Raw genomic sequence first — 23,958 nt, forward strand, 5'->3', positions numbered from 1 at the left:
AACCCTATTGCCTGTCACAGGAAGAATTGAAAATAACTGGTTTCAGCATAATTCTGTGGTAAATTGTCTTAGTCTGCTCTGTTGCTGAAAAGATACCTGTGACTGAGAACTCTTATAAAAGAAAGTACTCACTGGGGGCTTACTTATAGTTTAGAGGTTAGTCCACTACCATCATGGTGGGGGAACATGGTGGCATACATGGTGCTGGAGAAGTAGCTGAGAGCTTTACACTTGATTTGCAGGGGGAGTAAGGGGAGGGAGAGGAGAGGGGAGGGGAGAGGGGGAGAGGAGAGAGAGGAGGGAGAAGAGGGGAGAGAGAAAAGAGAGGAGAGAGGAGGAAGGAGAGTGGAGAAGGAAGAGAGAGGGGAGAGGAGGAAGAGAGAGGGGAGAGGAAGAAGGAGAGGTGAGAGGAGGGGGAGAGGGGAGAGGAGGGGGAGAGGGGAGAGGGAAAAGAGAGGGGAGAGGAAGAAGGAGAGAGGGAGGAGAGAGGAGAGAGCACACACCTGGCTTGAACCTTTGAAACCTCAGTGACCCACTTCTTTCAATAAGGCCATGTCTCCTAATCCTTCTAATCTTTCCAAACATTTCTTTTGCTTCCTGGTGACCAAGCAATTATGGGGCTGATTCTTATTCAAACCACCAAATAGATGAACTCTGATTTTCATATTTTTAATTTTCAATCAAATGTAGATGACATGAATGTACTTTTCACCAAACAAGGAGCACTTTACGGAGTCTATCCAGCTCCCCCTAAGAGGAAGCGAAAGCTTTAAACAATGACGGCATCATTATGCTTGTAGTTCAAGTACTAAGTCTTTGTACAGGGAAGGGCTTCATATAAAATCACATTCAGTGGTGAGCTGGCTGCTCCTCTCCATGGATCTAAGGCCAAGAGTAAGACAACTGCTCACTACAGAAGCCTGTGAGTCCAATGCCTTTACTCTCTTGGCTCTGCTCTCTGTTCCATGGGCTTTTGGGTTCAGAAAGAGCAATGGCAAAGGCCAGCAAGCATAAGGTGGTGCTCCTTGGTGGTGCTCCTGGACCCTGAACTTGCCAAATAAGAGGCAGAACCATTTACAAAACCCAGTAAAAATACTTCTACATCTCCACTTTGCAGCTGTGTAATTTTATTTGCTATATAAAGATTAAAACTGGCATGTGGTGTACTATTTTATTTACACACAACAGTGTGTCTATGTCTGTGCTAAGGTAGGTAAAGGCAGCATGAGACAGAGGTATGTAGTCTATAGGTCATATGTAGAGGTATGAACATATGTAGCTATAGGTCATATGTAGAGTATGAATATATGTAGTCTATAGCTCATATGTAGAGGTGTGAACATATATAGTTTATAGGTTTGTTCCCTCTATTTTAAGTCATTGGGACATGAAATTTAAATAAATTATCTCTAAAATATTAACCTTTGATAACGTCTTTTCCTCAACTTTTATACATTTTTATATTTTAATCATGGTTTTATTTAGTTTTCTGATTTTGGTATTTTCCTCTTAAAGGAAAATGGGCTCATCACAAACCCCACCCTTTACTAGCCCAGGCTATGCCCTTCCTCATAGTCCCTGCCTCCCTCTTCCTTCTGGTCTTTCCCCACTCCAGCCTGTCCTTAACTGCTCGGATGAACTCACTAAAATGCACATGACACATAGGACAAATGAAAACTACACATGTGTCCTTGGTGGGCCTGTAGCATTACATTAGCCAACTATGTGGTTTAATAATTAATTAAAATATACACACGAATGATATGAAATTCATATAAATTGAAATAGCTTTAAAATTAGGCCTGCTGGGCATAGTGGTGCACACCTTTAATCCCAGCGCTCAGGAGGCAGAGGTAGGTGGGTCTCTGAGTTTGAGGCCAATCTGGTCCACACAGTGGGTTCCAGGACAGTGAGAGCTACACAGTGAGACCCTGTCTCAAACAAACACACCACACACACACACACACACACACACACACACACACACACACACACACACACACACACAAGCTCGAGAGTCAGGTCTTAACGCAGTAAATGCTTGACGGTTAGAAAACGCTACTTTTCATGCCAGATTTATTTCTTGAAAATGGTAATAAATTGGAAGTACTTTTTCTGTGTCACTTACTGAATAATGAATTAAGTGTAAGCTCTCTGAGGCCACATGAATAGACCTGCTCAATTATAGGCAGAACAAGTTCAGGAGGCAGACATAGGAGGGTCTCTGTGAATTCAAGGTCGGTCTGATCTGCACAAAGTTACAGGCCAGCCAGGGCTCCAGAGTGAGACTTTGTCCTCCCTCAGAACAACAACAACAACAACAACAACAACAACAACAACAACAACAAAACCAGAAAAAGTAAAACTTTAGCTGAGTCCACAATACAGCCAACTGAATTATAAATGCATTTTCAATAAGTTTTTAGTATGCGAAACTTCACAAAAATTTAATAGCAGTTTTCTGAGTCAACTTATTCCCATGTGTTTCTTCAAAACAAGAACCTAAGTATTTATTAGGAAAGTCAAGGGCTTTCCTTCGTGTTAGAGCTGTGATTGCTCCCCTAAAAACTACAGCACAGGTATCTGGGTCAGAAGGACAGTCTGTGGTAAAGCACACGATGTCACATAGTGCAGGGTGCTCCCTGACCTAAGTCTTAACACACCACAGCAAGTAGGCATGGGCCACCTAGGGAAAGAAGCCAGTGGGCAGGTTTGCTTATCCTAACACAAAGGGCAGAGAATCGTGGAGACACTGATACAAATTCGTTCATTCATTCATTCATTCATTCATTCATTCATTCATTCATTCATTCTCAGTCAGACATTCTCCCATTTTTTAACAGTAATTTACTAAGTAGTTTCCAGGTGGCAAACACAGAAAAGGGGCCTCATCATTTAGTGTGAGACGCAAAGAAAACAGGTTCAGTCTGGTCTGAATTGGGTTTATTCAAACTATTAAAAAAAATCTCTGTATCACTCCTCAACAGGATGCTTAAGTTTTCAGAATTCGTCTTTGAGAACTGGACTGGGTTGGAGCCTTCCTTTAGGGCAGCCATTCCCAACCTTGGGCTGCATATGGGGCATCCTGCATTCTCAGATCTTTACGTCATGATTCATAATGGAAAGTTACAGGTATGGAGGAGCCATGAAAATAACTATAGGGCGGGGGGGGGGGGTCACGACAGCAGGAGGAACTGTAATGTATTAAAGGGTCGCAGCCTTAGGAAGGTTGAGAACCGCTGATTTAGAGGTTGATACTGGTCAACAGAATGACAGCCTATTGAAAGAGAAAACAAGAAACTCAAGTCTTCAAGAGAGGACTGGGGTCAGAATATCTAAAGATCTTATTTTTTTCTGAGCTGTTCCCTCATCGCTACAGTAGAAAATATTACTGAGTCTCCCCCCTATGTTTGTGGTAAGGATTAGATGAGCTGCCCCTTGTTTTGCGCGTGACCGGCTGCCTGGCATACACCGGGCATTCCATAATCGGTACCTCTTACCGTCACTGTGACAGTATCATCTGCTCAGCGTGTCCTTATTTCATCTTATGAAGCCACTTTCTGCTTTTTCAAATGCTGGCAAAATGGTCTTTTATGCGTATCATCTTTCAAATCAGAAGTGTTTTAGTCAATTCAACACAAGTCAAAACGAGTGTTTTGCAACAGTACATTAAGGAGACTGAAGTCCGTCCCAGAGAGTGCTACAAAACTGCCATGAAGCTTCTGCGGCGGATGTCAGACTGTGTAATTGCTAGGTCTGCCGTGGGGTGAGGCGAACACCTGTCTCCATCTACAATCCACCACCCAGTCTCAACTCCTTGTAGAGTAAGCAGCGGGACAGCCTGTGGGACAGTCTTCAAATGATTGGAGACAGCTACCACCTCCTATTCGAGACTCCCTTTCTCCGTGCTTAGCATTCCCCATGACTGGTCCCTTGGATAAGATGGTTTGAAGCCAGGGTGAGTTCCCCGTCTCCCAGACAACTGTGCATCAGTTTGCAGCTCCTGACATCACACTGACTTTATATTTCACAGGGTTGGGGTGAAGATACAGGGAGGACTTGGGGCACACACTTGCAACTGCCCTGTCTTATGAATCTACGTCCCTGTGATCATTAGAAGCCCAAGAATTGTGAAATAATGTTTAGAGTTCCCCAGTCCCTTCCTAATTGGGCACAGAGCAGTGATCTAAAGGAGTGGGGATCTAAAGAATATCTGATTTGGACAGACAGAACAGCAACACTTAAAGGATTAGCAAGTCTTTAAAACAACAGAAGTCAAGGCAGTTCACTCTTAGTTGATGTGGGACACGGTGCTTTCTGACCGATGTCCTGGTCACAATTCTCAGGACAGGGTAAACACCATTCCCAGATTTGAGCACCATTGAAGCCTTCTCCTGAGTAGGCAAGCAAGCTTTTTCCCCTTTCAGTTTTTCTCTAAGTAACACATTCAAAAGGTGAAGCAGTTCAGATCCCGTCTCTGGGTTTGGTTTTGGTTTTACATTAGATGGACTTTATATGGAAACATAGAAGTAGGAAGACAACTTGTGAGGGATGGTTCTTTCCTGCTATCATGCAGATTCTGAGTAACCAGCTCAGGTCATCAGGACGGGGGACATGCGTCTTTACCAGCTGAGTTGTTCCCTAGTTCGAATCTGTTTTTCAGTTTGATAATCTTGTCTTTCAACTTATTTATCTGACTTTAGGTGTGTGTGTGTGTGTGTGTGTGTGTGTGTGTGTGTGTGTGTGTGTGTGAGAGAGAGAGAGAGAGAGAGAGAGAGAGAGAGAGAGAGAGAGAGAGAGAGATAGAGATACCAAGTGTGTTCTTGGTAGCTACAGATGTCAGACGAAAGCAATGGATCCCCTGAAACTGAGGTTATAGATGGTTGTGAACCACCACACAGGGGCTAGGAACCAAACCCAGGTCCTCTGCAAGAGCAAGTGCTCTTATGCTCTTAACTGTGGAGCCAGACCCTGTATTATTATTATTATTATTATTATTATTATTATTATTATTATTATTATTTTGTGTGTGTGTGTGTGTGTGTGTGTGTGTGTGAGAGAGAGAGAGAGAGAGAGAGAGAGAGAGAGAGAGAGAGAGAGAGAGAGGCGAACGTGTGAATAGGTGATGCTACATTCTTAGTCCCAGCGGGATGTGCAGCAGGTATGAGCATTTGGTCCAGGCAGAGGTGGCTTAGCACATCTTTGCAGTTGTCTTAGTCAGGATCCCTATTGCTGTGATAAAACATGGACCAGAAGCAACCCGGGGAGGAAAGGCTTTACTTCAGCTTGTTACTCTGCATTAGCAAAGGACATCAGAGCAGGAACCTGGAGGCAGAATCGGGTGTGGAGGCCAGAGAAGTGCTGCTGAAGAGATTTCTCAGCCTGCTTCCTGATAGCACCCAGGACTACCCTCCCAGGGGTGGCTCTGCCCAGAGCAAGCTGGGCCCTCCCACATCAGGCATTAATCCAGAAAATGCCCCCCCACCCCAGACTCGCTCATAGGCCAATCTGGTGAGGGCATTTTTTTCCAACCAATGTTCTCTCTTCCCAAATGACTTCGGCTTGCGTCATGTTGATCAAATCAGCCAGCAAAACAATGGACTACTTAGGGCCACAGGAGAACAACCTCCCATAAGTTTTGTCTGAATTTACTTCCCAAATACACACACAGGAGAGTCGGTTGGAAGTCTGTGGTCTTGTTCTTGCTGGTGGAAGAATATTTTTTACTCTGCATGGTACAGTATTTCTACTTAATGTTTTAGTAAGCATCAATGTTCACATCACACACACACACACACACACACACACACACACACACACACACACACACATCAAATTCCAGAGGTTGATCACTTCACCCTGTGTTCCCCACAGGTCTTGTCTTTAACAACAGTTACCAATCTATAATTGATTTTTTTTTTTTTTGTCTGTGTTTCTGGTATTGGATTCCAAGATCCTTCAGGGTTACCAGCTGAGGACTCATTTCTTGCTTTTCTGATCTTAGCCCTCACTACCATGCCCGTCCCAAAAATGTCAATCAACAAATGTTTGCTGAGTCAATAATAAAATGAAACTTCTCCCATATTATAGGAAAACCCACTGACTTTGATAAAGTTAGGTTTCAGGGAAAATGAAAAAGGGAGAGAATTTATAGTGGATCTGTTACGGTCATGATAGCTCAGTAGAATCAGTACACTTTGTTAAAAAAATGAGTTTGCTTTTTTTTTTAATGGACTCCAATGATCTTCATCTTTAAAACTAAAGGGATTAAAAAGTTTTGGGACAAGCTGACTTTAAGCCAGTGTGCTAGCCAGTTGTGGTGCTGTATTCACTAAAACCATTAATGCTAAAAAGGTAGGATGGTATTTATATACTATTGATTATCGAATATATCAAATACGTGTGGTGTGCACATGGGGAGACTAGGTGCCGAGGGTCTCCCTCAGCCACTCCCTTGCATCTTATGGCAGCGTCTCCTGCTGGACCAGGGCTGTCTAGCTTGGTGGCCGGCCAGCCTGCTGGATCACTCCCTGTCTCTGTTGCCTAAGCACTGGGAATCAGGAGGCTACCACACTCCCCTGACCACTGCATGGGCTCTGGGGACTCGAACTCCGCCCTCAGCCTTAGTAAGCACTTTGCCTGCTCAGCCACCATGAAATCCAGGCTGCACTTCGCTTCACCTCCCGGTATATATCGTTCATGTGTATCCAGTGCCAAAGCCTTTCACTTTTATTGGGTTCCAGATTGATCTCACAATGTGGCTGATAAATTTACTACTTTTGGTTCTTTTTTTTTTCTTTTACATTTCTAATAATAATAAATTCCAATGGCCATGTTTAGCATGTGCTCTGTAAATGTGTCACGTGGGTTGCCACGACCCAAGGTCTCACAAGTGTTTCTTCATTCAAATAATTGCTATAGGTACAGTCTTCCTCAATGTGGCCTTTGATTCAGCTTTGTGGGGACCTTTTAGTATCCGTGCCAAAAATAAAAAAACAGAAAAAAAAAACTAAATTAAACAAAACAAAACAAATCAAAAAAGCAACCTGCCCCCTCAAAAAAAATTCAAGCAGTCTTCAATATTCGGAAGACATCTATTTCAAGGTTGCTTTAGGATTTGTTGTTTGTTGATGATCAATGCACACAGTTTGACACATGGTAGGAATTTTCTGTCTTCACTAGTTCCTTCTTAAAGGTGTGACTCTTTTCCTGATAAGGGAAAAGAATTTCACTTGTCTGTGAACCATCCCCCCCAACACACACACACGTGCACACACACACACACACACACACACACACGGAGAGAAAGAGACAGAGACAGAGTGTGTGCGTGTGTGTGTGTGCCTGTATGTGTATGTGTGTGCGTGTGTGTGTGTGTATGTGTGCGCATGTGTGTGTGAGTGTGTGTGCGCGTTCGTGTGTGTGTTTGTGTGTGTGTGGTTTGGGTGTGTATATGTGTGTGTATGTGTGTGTGTGAGTGTGTATGTGTGTGTATGTGTGTGAGTGTGTATGTGCATGTGTGTGAGTGTGTATGTGTGTGTATGTGTGTGAGTGTGTATGTGCATGTGTGTATGTATATGTGTGTGCCTGTGTGTGTGAGTGTATATGTGTGTGTATGTGTGTGTGTGTGCCGCTGTTACTGTTTGGCATTCATCCTCCAGGCTTGCTGGACCACACACTTCCAGGCATTACTTTCTCCATTCTCATCTTGACAAAGAAACATCTGGGTTACAGATGTGGGCTATGGCCTTTACGTGGGTTCCAGGGATGTGAACACGGGCCATCACGTTTGCACAGTGGTGTTTGACCCACTAAGTCATCCATGACTTTTAAAAAATGAACTTGATCTAGGCAGTGCTTGTGCATGCCTTTAATCCCAGCACTTGGGATGCAGAGGCAGGTGGATCTCTGTGAGTGAGGCCCGCCTGGTCTACAGAGTGAGTTTCAGGATAGTCAGGGCCACACAGAGAAACACTGTCTCGAAAAACCAAACCAGACCAGACCAGACCAGACCAAACCAAATCAAACTAAACCAAACCAAATCGCCACCCCCCCCCCAAAAAAAAAACCCACCCAACCAACCAAACTGGATTAGGTGTGATCTTTTATAAGTAGCAAAACCTAAATAAATTTGGTACTAAAAAGTACTTTTATTATCTATAAGTACACTGTAGCCGTCTTCAGACACACCAGAAGAGGGCATCAGATCCCACTACAGATGGTTGTGAGCCACCATGTGGTTGCTGGGGACTGAACTCAGGACCTCTGGAAGAGCAGTCAGTGTTCTTTTTTTTTTTTTTTTTTTTTTTTTTTGGAGCTGGGGACCGAACCCAGGGCCTTGCGCTTGCTAGGCAAGCGCTCTACCACTGAGCTCAATCCCTAACTCCACTAAAAAGTACTTTTAAAATTTTCTCTTTTAAATGAGAAGCAAGTGTTAGACAATTTTTAAAAACCTGTCTCATGTTTTGTTGTTTTAAGTTTATAAAATCAACGATTATAAATCAAACCAAACCAGAACAATTCCTTAAAGTAAAAATACCTGTTTGGCAGGATAGAAGACTACATTTAAATCAGTGTTTCTCAACTGAGGCCAGTTTTGTATAAGGAGACATCTGGCAAGTGTCTGCAGGCCTCTTTGGTTGTCCCTGCTGGGAGGCACTGCTGACTCTGTGAGAGTGGAGCTCCCCACACTTGAACAGAACACCCCACAGTGTGAGCTGGTGCGCCTCACAAAGCACGAAGTGTGTTTCACTGGCTGCTTTCAACAGTTCTTCTTGTCTCTAATTTTCAGTTTATATCTGTACTTGGATTTGGGTTTCTTGGGGTTTATCTAGTCTGCATTCGGTAAACTTGAGTGTACAAACTTGGCTAAATTTGTTATTTGCTAAATTTGGGATATTTTCTTGCAATTATCCTCAAATATTTATTACTGTCTCACACTTTTTCTCCTCTGTTTCAGAAATGCTGACATTGTAAATGTTGGCCACACTGTGCTGATGTAAAGGTTGGTCACACTATGCTACTGTAAATGTTGGCCAAACAGCACTAATGTAAACATTGGCCATACTGTGTGTTCATTCCTTCCTTTCAATGGGGAAATTCAGGAGATGTGATTATATACTATTACTTTTTGGCTTTCTAGGCTCCCCCTCTTTGTCGGATAATTAGAGAGCCAGGAGCCTAGCCTAGCCTAGCCTGTTTCATTCTATTTCTTCCACACATGCTGAATGTCCAAGACCAAAATTGGTGTTTGCTAACCATTAATAACAACTGATCTACCAGGGAGGGTAGTTTCTCTCTCCAAAAAGACTTCTATCGCGTTGTGGTACTCATTGCACAATGTTTGTTACTCAGGAGTTCGGAGCCACAAAGAAAGAGGGAATGGCAGAAACTGGAGCTACACCTTCTGGTCCACTCTGGTTTTTGAATCACAGTAAAAGGCTGCAGGTCTGTGTTCGCTTCTGGTGTCCTCTTACAGGCTCCTTGCTGTCGGGCATCTAGGCTGGAAGATACTAAAGGGAAAATACTGGAAACACTGCCGATCTGGCAGAACTCTCAAGTCTGGTCTTTCATCTGCCTCCTACTACTTAGTCTTGAGATTGCCGCCGCAGGCACTGTGTTTAGGTTTTATGGACGCACTTAGTGGGAGAGACACGGTGGACTGTGCTGACTCCGTTCCCTTGGAGCCTGTATTTACCTAGATTTCATCTTTCCTGTTGGCCAGCACCTGTATTTTCCTGGTGTATCATTTAGCTTTTGCCTTGTAACAAAGCCCTCAAAGCTCAGTAGCACAAAGTTACATTTCACTTAGCTCAGGGTGCTTTGAGTCAGCTGGGGGGGAAATTGCTCTGTTTTGAGCTGGCGGGGCTGTGTTCTCTCTCGGCTGGTGGGGCTGCGTTCTCTCTCGCATCTGTGGTCCGCTGGCAGTCGGGTGAAGTAAGACTCTCTAATTCCTACGTCTAGTAGCCGGCAAGTTGTCACTTAGCGTGTCTGTCTCCTTTCATGTGGTCTCACGCACCCAGATGGTTAACTAGGACTGGGTTCCATGCTTGTCTCAGGGCTCCAGTCATGTCACAAGAGGGTGAGCGGCAGCACTTCCCACAATCTGCTTGATCCATGTTCCCCACCATCCCCGAATACCACAGCCTAAAGTCAGGATGGGCGAGGCCTGCTGACAGCAGACACAAGGCAGAACATCACTGGGGCCAGTTCTGTGTACAATCTATCAGGGCCAGCTGTGTAGTTGAGAAAGCATGGTATTCATCCAACATGGGCACTTCAGTGCTTTTTCTTCCGTTGCCTTTTGACATTTCAGGTCATACCCCAGACCCAGTCTGTGCTCTTTTTGGCAATAAGGGTGTGTCAAAGTGCTTGTAGGATTCAGCCACTGCTAAGAGCATCACTAAGGTAACGTAATAAAATGCCTGCCCCTTCCGTTCTCAGGTTGAATTTTTATCTCTAATTCAGTTTCCCCGGGGTGTTGTTTATAGAGTCCTGTCTTCTTTCTGCAAATTCGTTGCTCCCCACAGGCAGCTCAGCACATGGGAATCACTTCCACAGGCACAGAGAACCTGGAACTGAGAATCTCATAACATCTTGCTCTCTTCCTAACAACGGGACTGTCTGCAGCCATGACTACTGTGAAATCTGCTCTGCCAAGAGTCTCCTGTCTGTCCTCTGGATCCTTATCTGATAGAGTTATATATGTTTCCTCCCAGCCCAGCCTTTGGAGTGTCTCCTCTCCCCAATGCCTCATGTATTTGTGTGTGTGTGTGTGTGTGTGTGTGTGGTGTGTATAGTGTGTGTGGTGTGTTTGGTGTGTGTGTATGTGTATATGTGTGTGTGTGTGTGTCTGTGTTTAGGGAATTTGTATTCAGGTTCTGGTGAAGGTCAGAGGTCAACCTCAGGACAAACAAACAAGGTCAACCTTGTTTTCTGTTACAAAGTTTCTCACAGGACTGGAACTCACCAAGAATGCTAGGCTGGCTGGTCAGTGGGTCCCAGGGTTGCACGTGTGTCTATGTCTCCAACACTGGACAGGCACGGCACCCAACATTTTTGCATGGGTTGTAGGGGAGTCGAATTCAAGTAGTCATGCGTGATGCCTTCTGTTGGCCACTCTGACTAGTTTAAAAACCCAGCTACCAAAGCAAGAAACTAGCACATGCACACGAAACCAAAGCCTTTCCTAGCCCCACACACTTGTTTAAATACCTACATATCTTCATCCTTTCTCTTCTTCTTTACGGGCAAATTTCCAGAAGGCTCTATCTGTCTTTTCTGCTATAACTTGCTACAGCCAGTGGTCCACAGAAGAGCAGGCTACCTGTTCCAATGATGAAGGCTATCAGTCTTTGACCTGACCCTTGCCTCTGAAGGGGGACAATTTTCCAGGACAACCAATGAGTAACGCATACCACAGTGCTGTTTCAATCTGACCCTGAAACCCCTGCATGGTGCAAACACACTGAGCTTCACGTTATGTGGATGCCATTGGTTGGCTGTTTCTAATACAGATGTTGAGGTTTTATCCCCTGCTATAAGCGCTCAAGAAATAACTGTTAAGCACCTAGCACGCATATTTCCAATGACTATGAACAATACACAAAGTCCGTCCCTTGGGAGCGTGCATGCAAATTAAGCATAGACACAAACAAGTAACTGTGGAATATGTCAGAAAGGGTTTTAGTACCATCTCTATATCTATCTATCATCCATCCATCCATCTATCATCAATCTATCTTTTATCATCCATCTATCATCTATCAATCAACACCACCATATATTATCTATCTACCTATCTTTCTTTCTATCAATCAATCATGTCATTTACTTATCTATCATCTATCATCACCATCATTATCTATCTGTCTATCTGTCTGTCTAGAATCAGAACTAGGGGCCTAGACCTTCCATCTGGGTGAGTCAGGAGTGTGTGAAAGGTTTGGAAAGAGGAATAACAGGAGTCACTTGGACTCAAAAGGATCATTCTAGTTTCTGTATTCATGCCTCTGCTTTGTCACTCACACCACTCAGGAGGAAAGGCAGTTGAAGCCTCTATCCAACTGCTTCCTTCGTCAGAAGACCTTATTTCTTTCCTCCCCCTGATAATGAAAATTCAATGTGCACACTTCAACAGGCCCTGCAGAATCACCCAGTTCTCCATTCACAGAGAGTACTCGGGCACAAACCGTGTCCTGTATATATTGCTCTCCCCACCTCATTAGACACTAAACATCGGTATGATCCTTACGGTTTTAGTTTATGAAATAATTATTACATTGGGCATCTCCTTTACACAGTATGGTCAAGTACAAAATCCAAAAGTCAAAGAGTCACAGACAGAAGAAAAGTAATGTAGAGAAACCTCAACAAGTTTTCAGATGTTTCTAGGCGACTATTCTCAAGGTAATTAATTATTGGTTCCACTACTGACATTTGGGCGCTGGTACCAAAGCAGCACACCATATGGAGAAAGCTTTCAACATTGCTGACTTCAGCTGGATTTTTAAACCATTATGTAATGCATTTTCAAGGAGACACATGAGGTACACACACAGAGTGTGTGCTTAACTCCCCCTAAGACTTTGATAAAGCCTCTGAACAGATGGCAAATTGCTTGTCTGTAGCCCCTCACCTGCTAAACTTTCAGCCAGGTGAGTCATACAGGTCTTGCTGTTGCTAGGCAATGAGGCAACTCTAGAAAGCCAAGAAAAACAGCACCGACTGCCGCCATTCATCGAGCATTTACTAGGGCCAGCCATCTTGGTATGTAATTCACAAAAACCAGCTGAAAACATTTCATAGGAAGGCTTTAGGAAATTCTGTCATTATAAGAAACAATAGTTCAGCTTGGATTTACTTCTAGAAAAAGAGTCAGCCATAAGGTGGCTAAGACTCAAGAGAGCCAGAGTGGGATGCTGGCTTGGGCTTTTCTTCCTTGTATCAATAATTAAGCTGCTCCTGAGGCCACCAGAACACCATTTAATTCTTCTGCTACAGTGCACTAAGATGCCTTGGAAATGTTCTTGCTATATTATTTACGAATGTTGCATAAGCATACTAACTCATATCTAGTTGTTCTCTGCCCATAACAAAAAAATAAATAAATAAAAACCAAAGACCCGTCCACTTACTTTTCAGGGAACATATAAGTGGATAAGTTGGAGCCATGGCTGTCATCAGCCCAGAACCTCAAAAGGATAAGAAGGGCATCCACGCTGTGAAAGTCTGAGCTGCCCTTGACCTACTAATTCCTTCTCCGATTATGCAACCTGACTTGAGTCTCACTGGTACCTGAGAGACTCAAATGTCCAGTTACAAGGAGAGGCATGGAGCCATGCAAACAGTGATGTGCACCATGAAGCCACCAAGTTCCCCATCTGAGGGTTCGTTTCCAGGCATGAGAAATGTTAATGTTTTATACGAGAAGGGCAGGTGGCCAAACTAATGCAACTATATCTCAATTCTTAAAAATTCGTAACATACAAGTAAGTGTAACACACATACACGGCTGTGAAATATATAGGCACACAGCATAAAATGTTTGTATATTACTCATATGAATATATGTGTCGATACTGAAAAAAATGCAAAACATTAATGGGTTGTGTTAAACTGGGTTATTTTACAGAGTATTTTCAGTGTTTCCTGCATTTCTACAAGGAAATCATTGTTACATTTTAAAATTATATATTTTATTATAAATTGTTATATTTAAAAAGTAAGACTATGAAATGATTTGGTAGTTTTCATTTTCAATATTTCAAACATATATGTTTTAAAAAATATCTGTCTGTGTGAATGCGCAGGTGTGTGTATGCATGGGTGTGTGGGTGTACTGTCCCATGTAAGCCCTGGTGACATATGGATGTCAGAGGGCCAACTCGTGGAGTCAGTTCTCATCCCACCAAGTAGCTTCTGGGGACTGGACTCAGTTTCTTTATTAGGGTGTGAACCTACCCTTTACCCTTTCTTTAGCAGCTGAGCCACATCTCCAGCCCTGAACTCAGTTTCATCAGGCTTGGAGGAAAGCACCTTTATCTGCTGAGCCATCCTACCGGCTTTTCATGGACTTTTTTCTCAAAACAAGGTCAGAGCCTTAGAGATCGGCAGTACACCAGTGGTTTGAATCTATTTTTATTTTATTTTATTTTTGTTTTAATTAACTCCAACTAAAACATCTGTTTGGACAAGTAACTTACTTTAAATGTTCCCTTTGCCAGTGTGGCTTTATCCCCATGAAACGTCCCTGTCCTTCACAGTGATGCATGTGAATTTATTCAGCTTACTTTGACAGAAGCAAAATGAGAGAAAGACTACAGATCTTAGCCACTGTCTCTCCCTCCTGTCAGATTAAGCCATGCAATCCATGATGGCCGAAATTGGCTAAGGATTCAGATCTCAGTCTGAATTGGATAACCCAGGCGCTTAGGCCAGAGGAGGGCTATTCTCAGTGGCCTGGGGCCAGTGTCAGCTGCTTTAGGGTGGATGGCTGAAATATTTGCTGTCTCCATCCACAGGATAGCTTCCATCAGGCTTCAGAAAGGTAATTTTCATTACCTGTGTTTCCCGATGACTCCATGCATGCTATAGCACATGTGTACTCCCCAACCCCATCAACTTCTCTTCCCTTGGTCCCCTCCTACACATTCACGGCCGTCTTTTGTGACCCACTGAGTTATACATGGCTGGAACACTGGTTTAGAACTGCCCTTTGGAGCCTGGTGGGCCCACCTATGGGTTCCCAACTGAAGACAAGGCCTCCTCTTCCCTTAAAATTCACCACTAGCCCATTGTTCAGTGGGGGGTGGTCCATAATCCTTCAGGCCCAGTCTACAGCAATGTGGCTGCTGTGGGATCATGGTTGCAGAGCTGTGTGTCTCATGTAAGCAACCACAGGTGCTGTGTGTCCACGAGCATGACAGCTTTGTCCCTGCAAAAGTCACTGTTCACAGACGTCTTCCCCAGCCTCTGGCTCTTACAGTATTTCTGCCCTGCCTCTCCTTGTGATCCCAGAGCCTCGGGAGGGTGGTGGCCGTGGTGGTATAGATGTTTCACTTAGGGCTGAGTATCCCATCAATTAATTAGTGTCTGTACGTTGACCAGCTGTGAGTCTGTCTTAGCCATTCAAAAAGAGAAGCTTCTCTGATGAGAGCTGAGAGCCCCTGTTACAGCAGCCCCCAGGGGGTTCTAGGATTAGGGCTATTCACTCCTCCATTGGGAATCTCCTTTCTTACACTGTTTTTTAACTTATAGTTTTTAATTGGCTTACATGGCATTAGACTTCTCATACAATTATGGGTTTGACTAACCCTCTCCTACTGAAGTCTCCCCTTCCTCACCCCCAACCCCCAGGCCCGCTGAAACCTTCCCACCCCTACCTCTCCTTCCTAAGGCTAATGTCCCTTTCCTGGCTTCCTGGATTCAGAAGGCACTACAGGTTGATGACACAAATCGAAAGGTCAAAACTAGGATGCCCACACAGGAGAGGCAGTACATGGCATTTGTCTTTCTGTACTTGGTTTACCTCATGGAATATATACATTTTCCCAGTTCCATCCAGTTATTTGCAAATTTCATTTGTCTTTGCATATGAAAAAAATTCTGTCTCGTGCATGGGAAGCATTTTTATTATTCATTCCTCAGTCACTAGATATCAAGGATGATCCCCTCCCTAGTACTGAGAATAGGGCAGTGACAGCTATGGGTGACCAGACTGCTCAGGGGTGGAATAGATTGTTACAGGAGAGGAATACAGACAAACCGAAAGCTAATCTCAAAAGTGTTTGACCATTCTCATAAAGTGACCAATTATCAGCACCCCCCGCCCCCGCTGACTAGAAAACCAAGAATGACTAGAGTAGCCACAAACTGTCTAGCACCAATGGGCAAAGACAAGAGTGCACAGAAAGCATGTCTCCTCAGCTTGCAGCCCTGAGCACATTCTTCTATCACCCCAAAATGTGGCTTAGGAATAGTATCTGTCCTCTAGGAGTTGGGAGGCTCTGTGAGCTGGGGCACAGTGCTTGACGCCCCTCATGTCAGGTTCATATAGAACTATTTCTATAACCTCTTCCGAGTCAAGCTCATGTAGCAGTACTATTACAACTGCTCTGATCTAATGAAGAATTAGGTCTCTATGTTGTTCCCTACCCCTCTGCATCAGATTGGGAATTCCTACAGTCTTCTTGATAATTAGATCCATTTGGATATAAAAGCATTCCTTCAATTACCTGCTCCAAACTCTTGATTTGACAGAACAGTTTGGATAAAAGGTTTCTGCTTCTGATTACATTTAAGAGGCCAGTCCTATCGAGCACACGACATCTGTACAGACCTCCATAAAGACAGGAGATACTCTGAAAAATGAGGACACCCCAAACTCTCTCCCAAAGGAGCACACACCAAAGGTGCCACGGTTGTTCTAAAGGCCATTTCAGGCTCACCGTGATGGTGTCATTTCGATAGAGAACAGGCTGTTCAGCCAATCTCACACCGCAACATTGGAAAAAGGAGCTGAAGAACTGGAAACTTGGTGCCTAAGAAAGGAAAGGCCAGATGTGGTGGTGCAGGTCTGTAATCGCAGCACCAGAGAGGCAGAGAGGAGAGAATCACATTCTGAGACAGCCAGCAAGACCAAAACGAACACAAAACAAAAACAACTAAATAAGTAAGCAGGAAGGATAAGCCAGGCAGTCCAGGGACCTGAGATTGGGACTTCAGTGTGGCGTCCTTGACTGCAGGTGGGCTGCGTTGGGCTTGTGTGTTAGTGGGCTGACCGTTCCTCAGTAAGCTATGTCTCTGTGGTTGTAATGACTGAGTCTCTCCAGCCCATCCGTCAGAATTGAGAGAGAAGGCTGTACAGGGCGTACATAACACCCTCCACTACACAACCAAGTTTGTAGGAATCTCCTGCATAGACGGCAGCCTCAGCATCTAAGTGAATGACCAATTCTGGTAGGAAACAAGCAGCCATGTGTCTGCTCGCTTTTTCATTTGCCATGCATTCCCCAGATCCACCTTAACAAAAATCGGGGTCTCATTTCCTCAACTACTGGGAATATTGGCTGTTGAAACTCACAGCTGATCCCTTCCTCCCTGGGAATTGCCCTTGAGAACTTCTTCCGTTAAAGGGAGCTGCTTTTCCTAAGAGCACTCCAAGGTCAAGGCCTCCAAACCTAAAACCCAAGGCTCCCTGCCTGGATATGAGACGACTCCAGAGGTTCTCCAAGCCCCAGGGCTCACAGCATCTCTTTCTGCCCAACCTTGTTTTGTTCAGACTCAGGAAGAGTAGAGACAGGGGATTCTCTTTAATATCAAGAACAATCTGGGGCTGGAGAGATGGCTCAGTGGTTAAGAGCACTGACTGCTCTTCCAGAGGTCCTGAGTTCAATTCCCAGCAACCACATGGTGGCTCACAACCATCTATATTGGCATCTGATGCCCTCTTCTGGTGTGTCTAAAGACAGCTACAGTGTACTTATATATAATAAATAAATCTTTTTAAGAACAATCTCCCAAGATCACAAAACAAGGAAGCAGACGAGCCAAGGACATGACTATTGTCCTTGTTTCTACAGCTTCATTAAGCCCTTGTCCTTGTCATGAAAGGTTTCTCCTTATTTGGCCATCTTAGCTAGCATCCACCCCTTCACCTGTTTCTAGTTGTATCAACCGAAGTCCGGTCAAACTCAGTATTTTCCCATACACACGTGCTCCAGCAGGCCTTAGAATGGCCCCTTGTCTTTCCTTGCCTTTTATTTGTCCCTTTTTCTGTCCCTTAGGTCAAGTGAAGAACCCCAGCCTCCAGGTTCCCTCAGTAGACCGCACATCTCTTTAGCTTGGGAATGCATAATTATAATGGGTTTCTTGCCAGTAGGGACGTGTCTTTTAACTCAGCTTTGCCAAGCACACAGCTTATAGATGTTTTGCTCAATGGATGATTAAATGAGGTGCTATCCTTATAAGTCCTGACTGAATCCTTGCAAGGCCCCCATGTTGGGGAAGCAGCTTTTAGTGGATTCGATGCAACCTTCCTGAGACCAGCCTTTTTCCATCTTTGAAGTATGATGCCCAGCACTTGGACCACTGCAAATGCTCACAGATACAACCATAGTGAATACCACAAAAGGGCTCATGGAGCAGCAAGACCATTCCTTCACTTCCCTGGCTCAGTTGAAACTCATATATACACACACACATACACACACACACACACACACACACACACACACACACACACACACATACATGCACACACACACATACACACATACGTGCATACACACACACACATTTTTAAGCTCTCTTATTTAAGATGTTAAGACATTTCTCTGCCTAGTCTTAGATCCTGCACAGAAAGTTCTCCTTTGTTCGAAACATTTCTCTCTATTTAACACAGCATACAATGTCGTAGAACTTGCCAAATTCCATTTCTAGGTCAGAAATCAAATCTAATGCGGCTACATCAAGCACAGCTGAGCTGCCTTCCAGCTGGTCTCTGTGACCCTACACCCTTGTTTTAAGAGGCCCCTTTGAAACACAAATAAAAAGTGAAGGGGTGTGCCTCCCTTCTCTGAAGCTAAAAAAATTTACAGGAGACAGGGCTGGTTATCAATCTAGGCATGGAGCACCATTAACGCAAAGTTGAGAAGGTCTGTGGAGACACATGCTCTCAGCATAGAAACTAAAAGCTAGGCGAGGAGCCTTTATACAGGAAGTTCCAATTCTGTTATTGTTCTCAACAAAAATGTCCAAACAACGAAAGTACTCACTGCGCTGACAGAAGTAATGATGACAGGAAGACTTAGAAGCCCAGGTTTTGTTTTGTTTGTTTGTTTGTTTTCTGTAAATGGATTCAGGAAGGAGGAAGGTGTCTGACATATTAGAAACTAAATTTTCTAGACCCTGTGGCATTCCACCACCCTACTTCAGTCTCTCATAGCCTCTGAGGCTGGGCTTTAAGGAGACAGTGTGATAATGTTTTTCCTGGGAGGGTCACACACGTGACATGCTTCACAAGCTGGGTCGTGTATGAGCCAGGACAGAAGGCCGTGGGGCCTTCCTGTCTAAGTATGGGGGTCAGAGGAGACACAGGTGAAACTTGTAGGCACTTAAAAAGGTTTTATTATTATAATTAAGTGTGTGTGTGTGTGTGTGTGTGTGTGTGTGTGTGTGTGTGTTTATATATGGTCATGACTGTGGGTACTTATGGAGGGCAGAGGCATCAGGTCCCCCTGGAGCTGGAGTTACAAACAATTGTACGCTGCCCAATCTGGGTACTAGAAAGCAAACGAGTCCTCTAAGTATAAGCTAACTAGGGTAAGCTCTTAACCGCTCATCTATCTCTCCAGTACCCATCAAAAATATTTCTTTTGTTCATGTTCTTCAGGTCAAATATTCATTAATTTAGTTAATATAAATAAGTATATCTAGTAGATAAAGATAATAATGTATACATTAAAACATTCATGTGCACACATGATCACTTACACACCATAAGCATACAGTATAAATACGCAAGCTCAGGGTTCACCCTCTAATTTGTGTCTTTACAATAGTCGTGCCTTTAATTCTCTTTGGCCACCTTCTCCTCTGTGGCTGTAGGCAAGATGGCTACCCGGAAGCATGCTATGGCAGTGTGTGGGGAGTCTACCTTTTTAAACATCCGGGTGGAGTCCTCGCTTATCTGCATGAACCGCATAATGACGTTGTTCAGGTAGATGTCACTCAAGGTGGCGTGGTCTTTGCTCTCTCTTCTCACTTGGTTCAGGAGCAAATACCAGCAGTTCACCGGAGACAACAGGTTCTGGTCTTTCCTGGGAGATAAAGGAGGACAGAATTACCACTGGCCCAGCAGGGAGAGGAGCCATAGCAGATGGGGCTGCCACTGTTCATTGTGGTCTGAGCATTTCTTAGACCAGAGCATGTTACAGCCTGCAGGAACCCTGCAACTTACCAGGCCTGGAAAGAAAACTTGGCTCAAAAATCCTGTATAACCTCCTGCCCCTGACCAGGGCCCCAGGAGCCCAACCTAGACAGTGCTTAGGCAGCCCCCAGGTTTAGCACCCCACTAAGGAAAGCACTTGTGTTTACATGAAAATCTATTGGCTACTGTCTCACACAGACTGGTCTGCTCACAAAGTCTGCTTTGAGTGGTCAGCCTACTGCTGGAAAAGAAATTTGGCAAGGCATACTTTCCACAGAATACAAATTTGAAGGCTATTTATTAATCCCTGGATGCACAGACTCCAGCCTCCTAAAACCATTCCCGGGGAATCTGAGCTCTCTAACATTGTCTGGAAGCTTATGAATAGAACCCAAAAGTTTGCGGGTTCACGGCACGTCACACATCCTGGTGAAATTCACAGAGCTGCCTCAGATTTGTAAATGAGCCTGGTTTATTCTGAGATGATAAAACCAAATGGACTACAAAGCCACACAAACTTAGGCATATATACACACGAATTCAAAGAACAACTCCATCCCAACACGCTGGGCAACCAGAAGGTCACTACTTGAAACTGGAAACTGAAAGCACAATTTGTTGTTGTTGACTACTAAAAACTAACCCCTGAAATGGCAAAGTGGCAGTGTTGCTCCTAACCCAGGCAGAGAATGTAAGCAGATGTAAGCTTTATTCATTTTTCTTCTTTTGAATTTGCATGTGTACGTGAGAGGGGGAGGGAGATGGGGAAGGGACAGGAGAGTACATGCGTCATGGCATAGGTGTAGAGGTCTGAGGTCCACCTCCCATGGGGACCCTCACCTTCTATATTGCTTGGATAGGGGCCGTCACTATCCTGGTGTAGGCCAGGCTACTGCCCTTTACACTAATAAAGATTCTCTTGACTCTGTTTCCTGTCTTCTTGCAGGAATTTACAGATACACATGTGCTATATTATATACAGGTTCTGGGATCAGGATGCAGGATGCCAGGTTGGCCCAGCAAGCCAACTCTCCAGCAAGATATAATACCTCATTATTCATAAACACTATGCTGAACATTAAGTCAGGGGGAACAAAAAGATAGTCATGTCTTTCTACTATTAAGTCACTCAGATTCTACATTTACTATTGCACTGAATCTGGGCAGTTGAAGCAGGCAGGTGAAGAGTTTAGGGCTGGGCTACATGGCAAGTTCAAGGACGCCTTATAATAAGGTCCCATGTTTAAAAAAATACAAAGAAAATATTTATTATCCCCAAAACCTACATAGAGTTACAACCTGTGTCTAAAAGAAAAAGAAAGTAAGATCAGAACCAGAAAGGGGCCCAGGAAGAACCCCTAGCACCCTGGAATTCCAGCCTTGTCCTGGGACACCTTTTTTCTCAGAACCATTAAAAAGGAATGTTGTGTTCATGGCAGATGTGTGTTGCCTTTCAATTGACATGCTCTTTCTAGTCAACTCCGGAAGTGAGAGCTACGGTGTTCATTTAAACAATGCTTCTCCTCTGTCCTGCAGGAGCTCACAAATCCTTGAGAACATTTCATGAATCTCTGTGTTCTCAGTGTCCACTCAGACGAAAGCATCAAATAATACTTCATTGATGGGATAAAACACATTAATATCATTGCCTTGCTATTAGTGCTAACCGTGATATCAACAATAACATGGTAATACTAGCAGCTATCATGAGTGAGAAGCAGTTGGCAGGTTGAAGCTGGGAACTTTAAGCCAGGCTTGGAGGTACAAGGTGGGCAATCCCAGCAATTTGGGAGGCTGAGGCAGGCAACTAATCCCAAGCCAGCCTGGATAACTCAGAGAGACCCCATCTCAAATCCGCATCAATATTAATGAGAGGTCATGGGTGGTTCTTACTCTAAGTTCTTATCTCGGCTCCTACTTTTTTTCCTGTGTGGTTGTGGGACAACACTGCTAGCCTCTCTGTACTTCAGACTCTTACAATGGATAAATATCATAACCTGTCCCATGAGGTCATTACGGTGATGACTTAGATTCCTATCTGTGTTTAAATGTCTGCCATCATGCCTCGGACACAGTAAGTGCCGAATATATGAAGTTAGCTATTTTTATCTGGAGGCTGCTCTGATCAAGACTTAACATTAACTCCATTTAATCCTTACCACTTACCGTGTCCTGACTCCTGACTGACAACAACAGAGCTCAAAGCTGACCAAAGACTGAATAAGGACCAAAGTGAGTACCAGAAGGAGTCTTTGTGTGGGAAGGCGGATCCAAACCTTGTTCTTTTTATTTGCAGTAGTGACATTAAGCTAAGGACCGTTTACACAGATACTGTTCTCAAACTGAATAAAAACAGGCTCCAAGTCTAGCTTTGATGATGAGTGTGAGCATGACTCTACTAAAACTCATTTGTCTGGAAGAAGGAGAAGAAATGCTATGTGCATGCGTGCACGCATGTGCATGCCAGCCTCCAGTCACGGCAAGGACTTTGCCACTTACAGTCATGAGCCCCCACATGTCCAGTTAGAAAAACCAAAGGTTAGAGAAGGTATGTAATGACATAGTCAAACAGTAGTCATTATTCAGACCCAGGTCTGGCTGTTTGTTAATGGAGCTGGGTTTTGAGTTTCTGATCCATTTATAATCCATTTCATCTCTAGCTCTACATTCAATAACGAATAATGCTCTAGCCAAAGGCAAACTGAAGCTGCATGCATAAATATTTAATTGCATTTAGTGGAAGAGGCACACATCCATGGGGGTCAGGGAACTACCTTTGGTAGTTAATTTTCTTCCCTCTGGGTGAGTTCTGGGATTTGAACTCAGGTTATCAGGCTTGGCCTCCACCTGCTAGGCCGTCTTGCTAACCTGGCTACTCTCCCTTCAGGTTCCATGGTCATGGAAAAGTTTGAAGTGGAACTTCAAGGTCACTGAGAAGAAGGCTGGGTTCTCAGTAGCACCCCTGATTCCTAGGCTGAGCAGGCGGGTCTCTTTGTTGCCCCTGTGTGGGAGGGTAGGTGGGTTTTATTTCTTCTATCACTGGGGTGGGCCATCCTTGGAACTGAAGGACATTGAAGAGAGGCTTACAGTGGAAACTTTGCCTTCACTTTATCTCTCTCTATAACTCTTCATCTTGTGTAGACCTCACTGTCAGCTGTTCTTCTGCAGGGTTAAGGATGGGTACCTTTGTCAATCTGCAGACCTTCACTTCTCTTGCCCTTCCTTTGGACCCCAGAAACATCCATCCTCCCTATGAATCCAGGTATATCATGAGGGCATCATTATAACCATCATTTCTAGGAATTTTATGGCAATACTGTTTGCAGAGTCCCTGGCCCACTGTGCTTTTTGAAACACAGTCTCTCTCTCTTGTATCCGCCCCTCCCTCTAGGGTGGCTAAGACCACAAGGTCACACACCATGAGAGACCCTTGCTGTTCTCCCTTCTGGGTTATCTTCCTGTAGCCGACAACCTTGCATGTCACTTTAATGAAGGTATGGGCAGGTCAACTTAAAATGCCTCGAAGATTCCTATGTCTGCAGGACAAAGGCCCGACTGCCCACAGGGGCATGTAAGGGTCTGTGGTGTGCTCCAAGTAATGCTTGTGGCCACGCTGCACCTCCAATTACAGTGTATTCTCAAAGAGCCGTTTTACAGACCTTGGCCAACAACCCCTCCCTTTCGGTCCCTCACTATGAGGTTCCCTTCTTCAGTTCCCTTTCAGAGTCAGCTAGTCAGTATGTGTCACTCTGCATGGAACTAAAGAGATGGCTCGGGGGTACTGCCTGCCTTGTAGGCGCAAGCATATGAATTTGAGCCATGGACCCCAACACTGAAGCACTCTGGCCTCTGTATCAGGTACACATTCATGTTTGTGCACCATTACATGTACACACACACACACACACACACACACACACACACACACACACACCACTCTTCCAGGACTTTCCCTTCTCTACCTCCATTACAGAACATGCTTCAGCCTCCTCTGTCTGTGGTCCCCTAGGCTTGCCCTTTGGTTCACT

General features: G+C 44.3%; 1 protein-coding gene across 2 annotated transcripts in view; it reads right to left on the reverse strand.

The window, feature by feature from the left end:
* Positions 1-23,958, reverse strand: part of Srgap1 (SLIT-ROBO Rho GTPase activating protein 1) — a 271,658-nt gene that overhangs the window by 125,029 nt on the left and 122,671 nt on the right. For both annotated transcript variants that reach the window (XM_087557299.1, NM_001191784.2), the window contains 1 exon segment: positions 19,658-19,820. In XM_087557299.1, the coding sequence (XP_087413425.1) occupies positions 19,658-19,820 (163 nt within the window).

The sequence above is a fragment of the Rattus norvegicus genome, chromosome 7, assembly GCF_021556685.1.
Source record: "Rattus norvegicus strain SHRSP/BbbUtx chromosome 7, alternate assembly SHRSP_T2T, whole genome shotgun sequence".
Taxonomy (NCBI): Eukaryota; Metazoa; Chordata; class Mammalia; order Rodentia; family Muridae; genus Rattus; species Rattus norvegicus.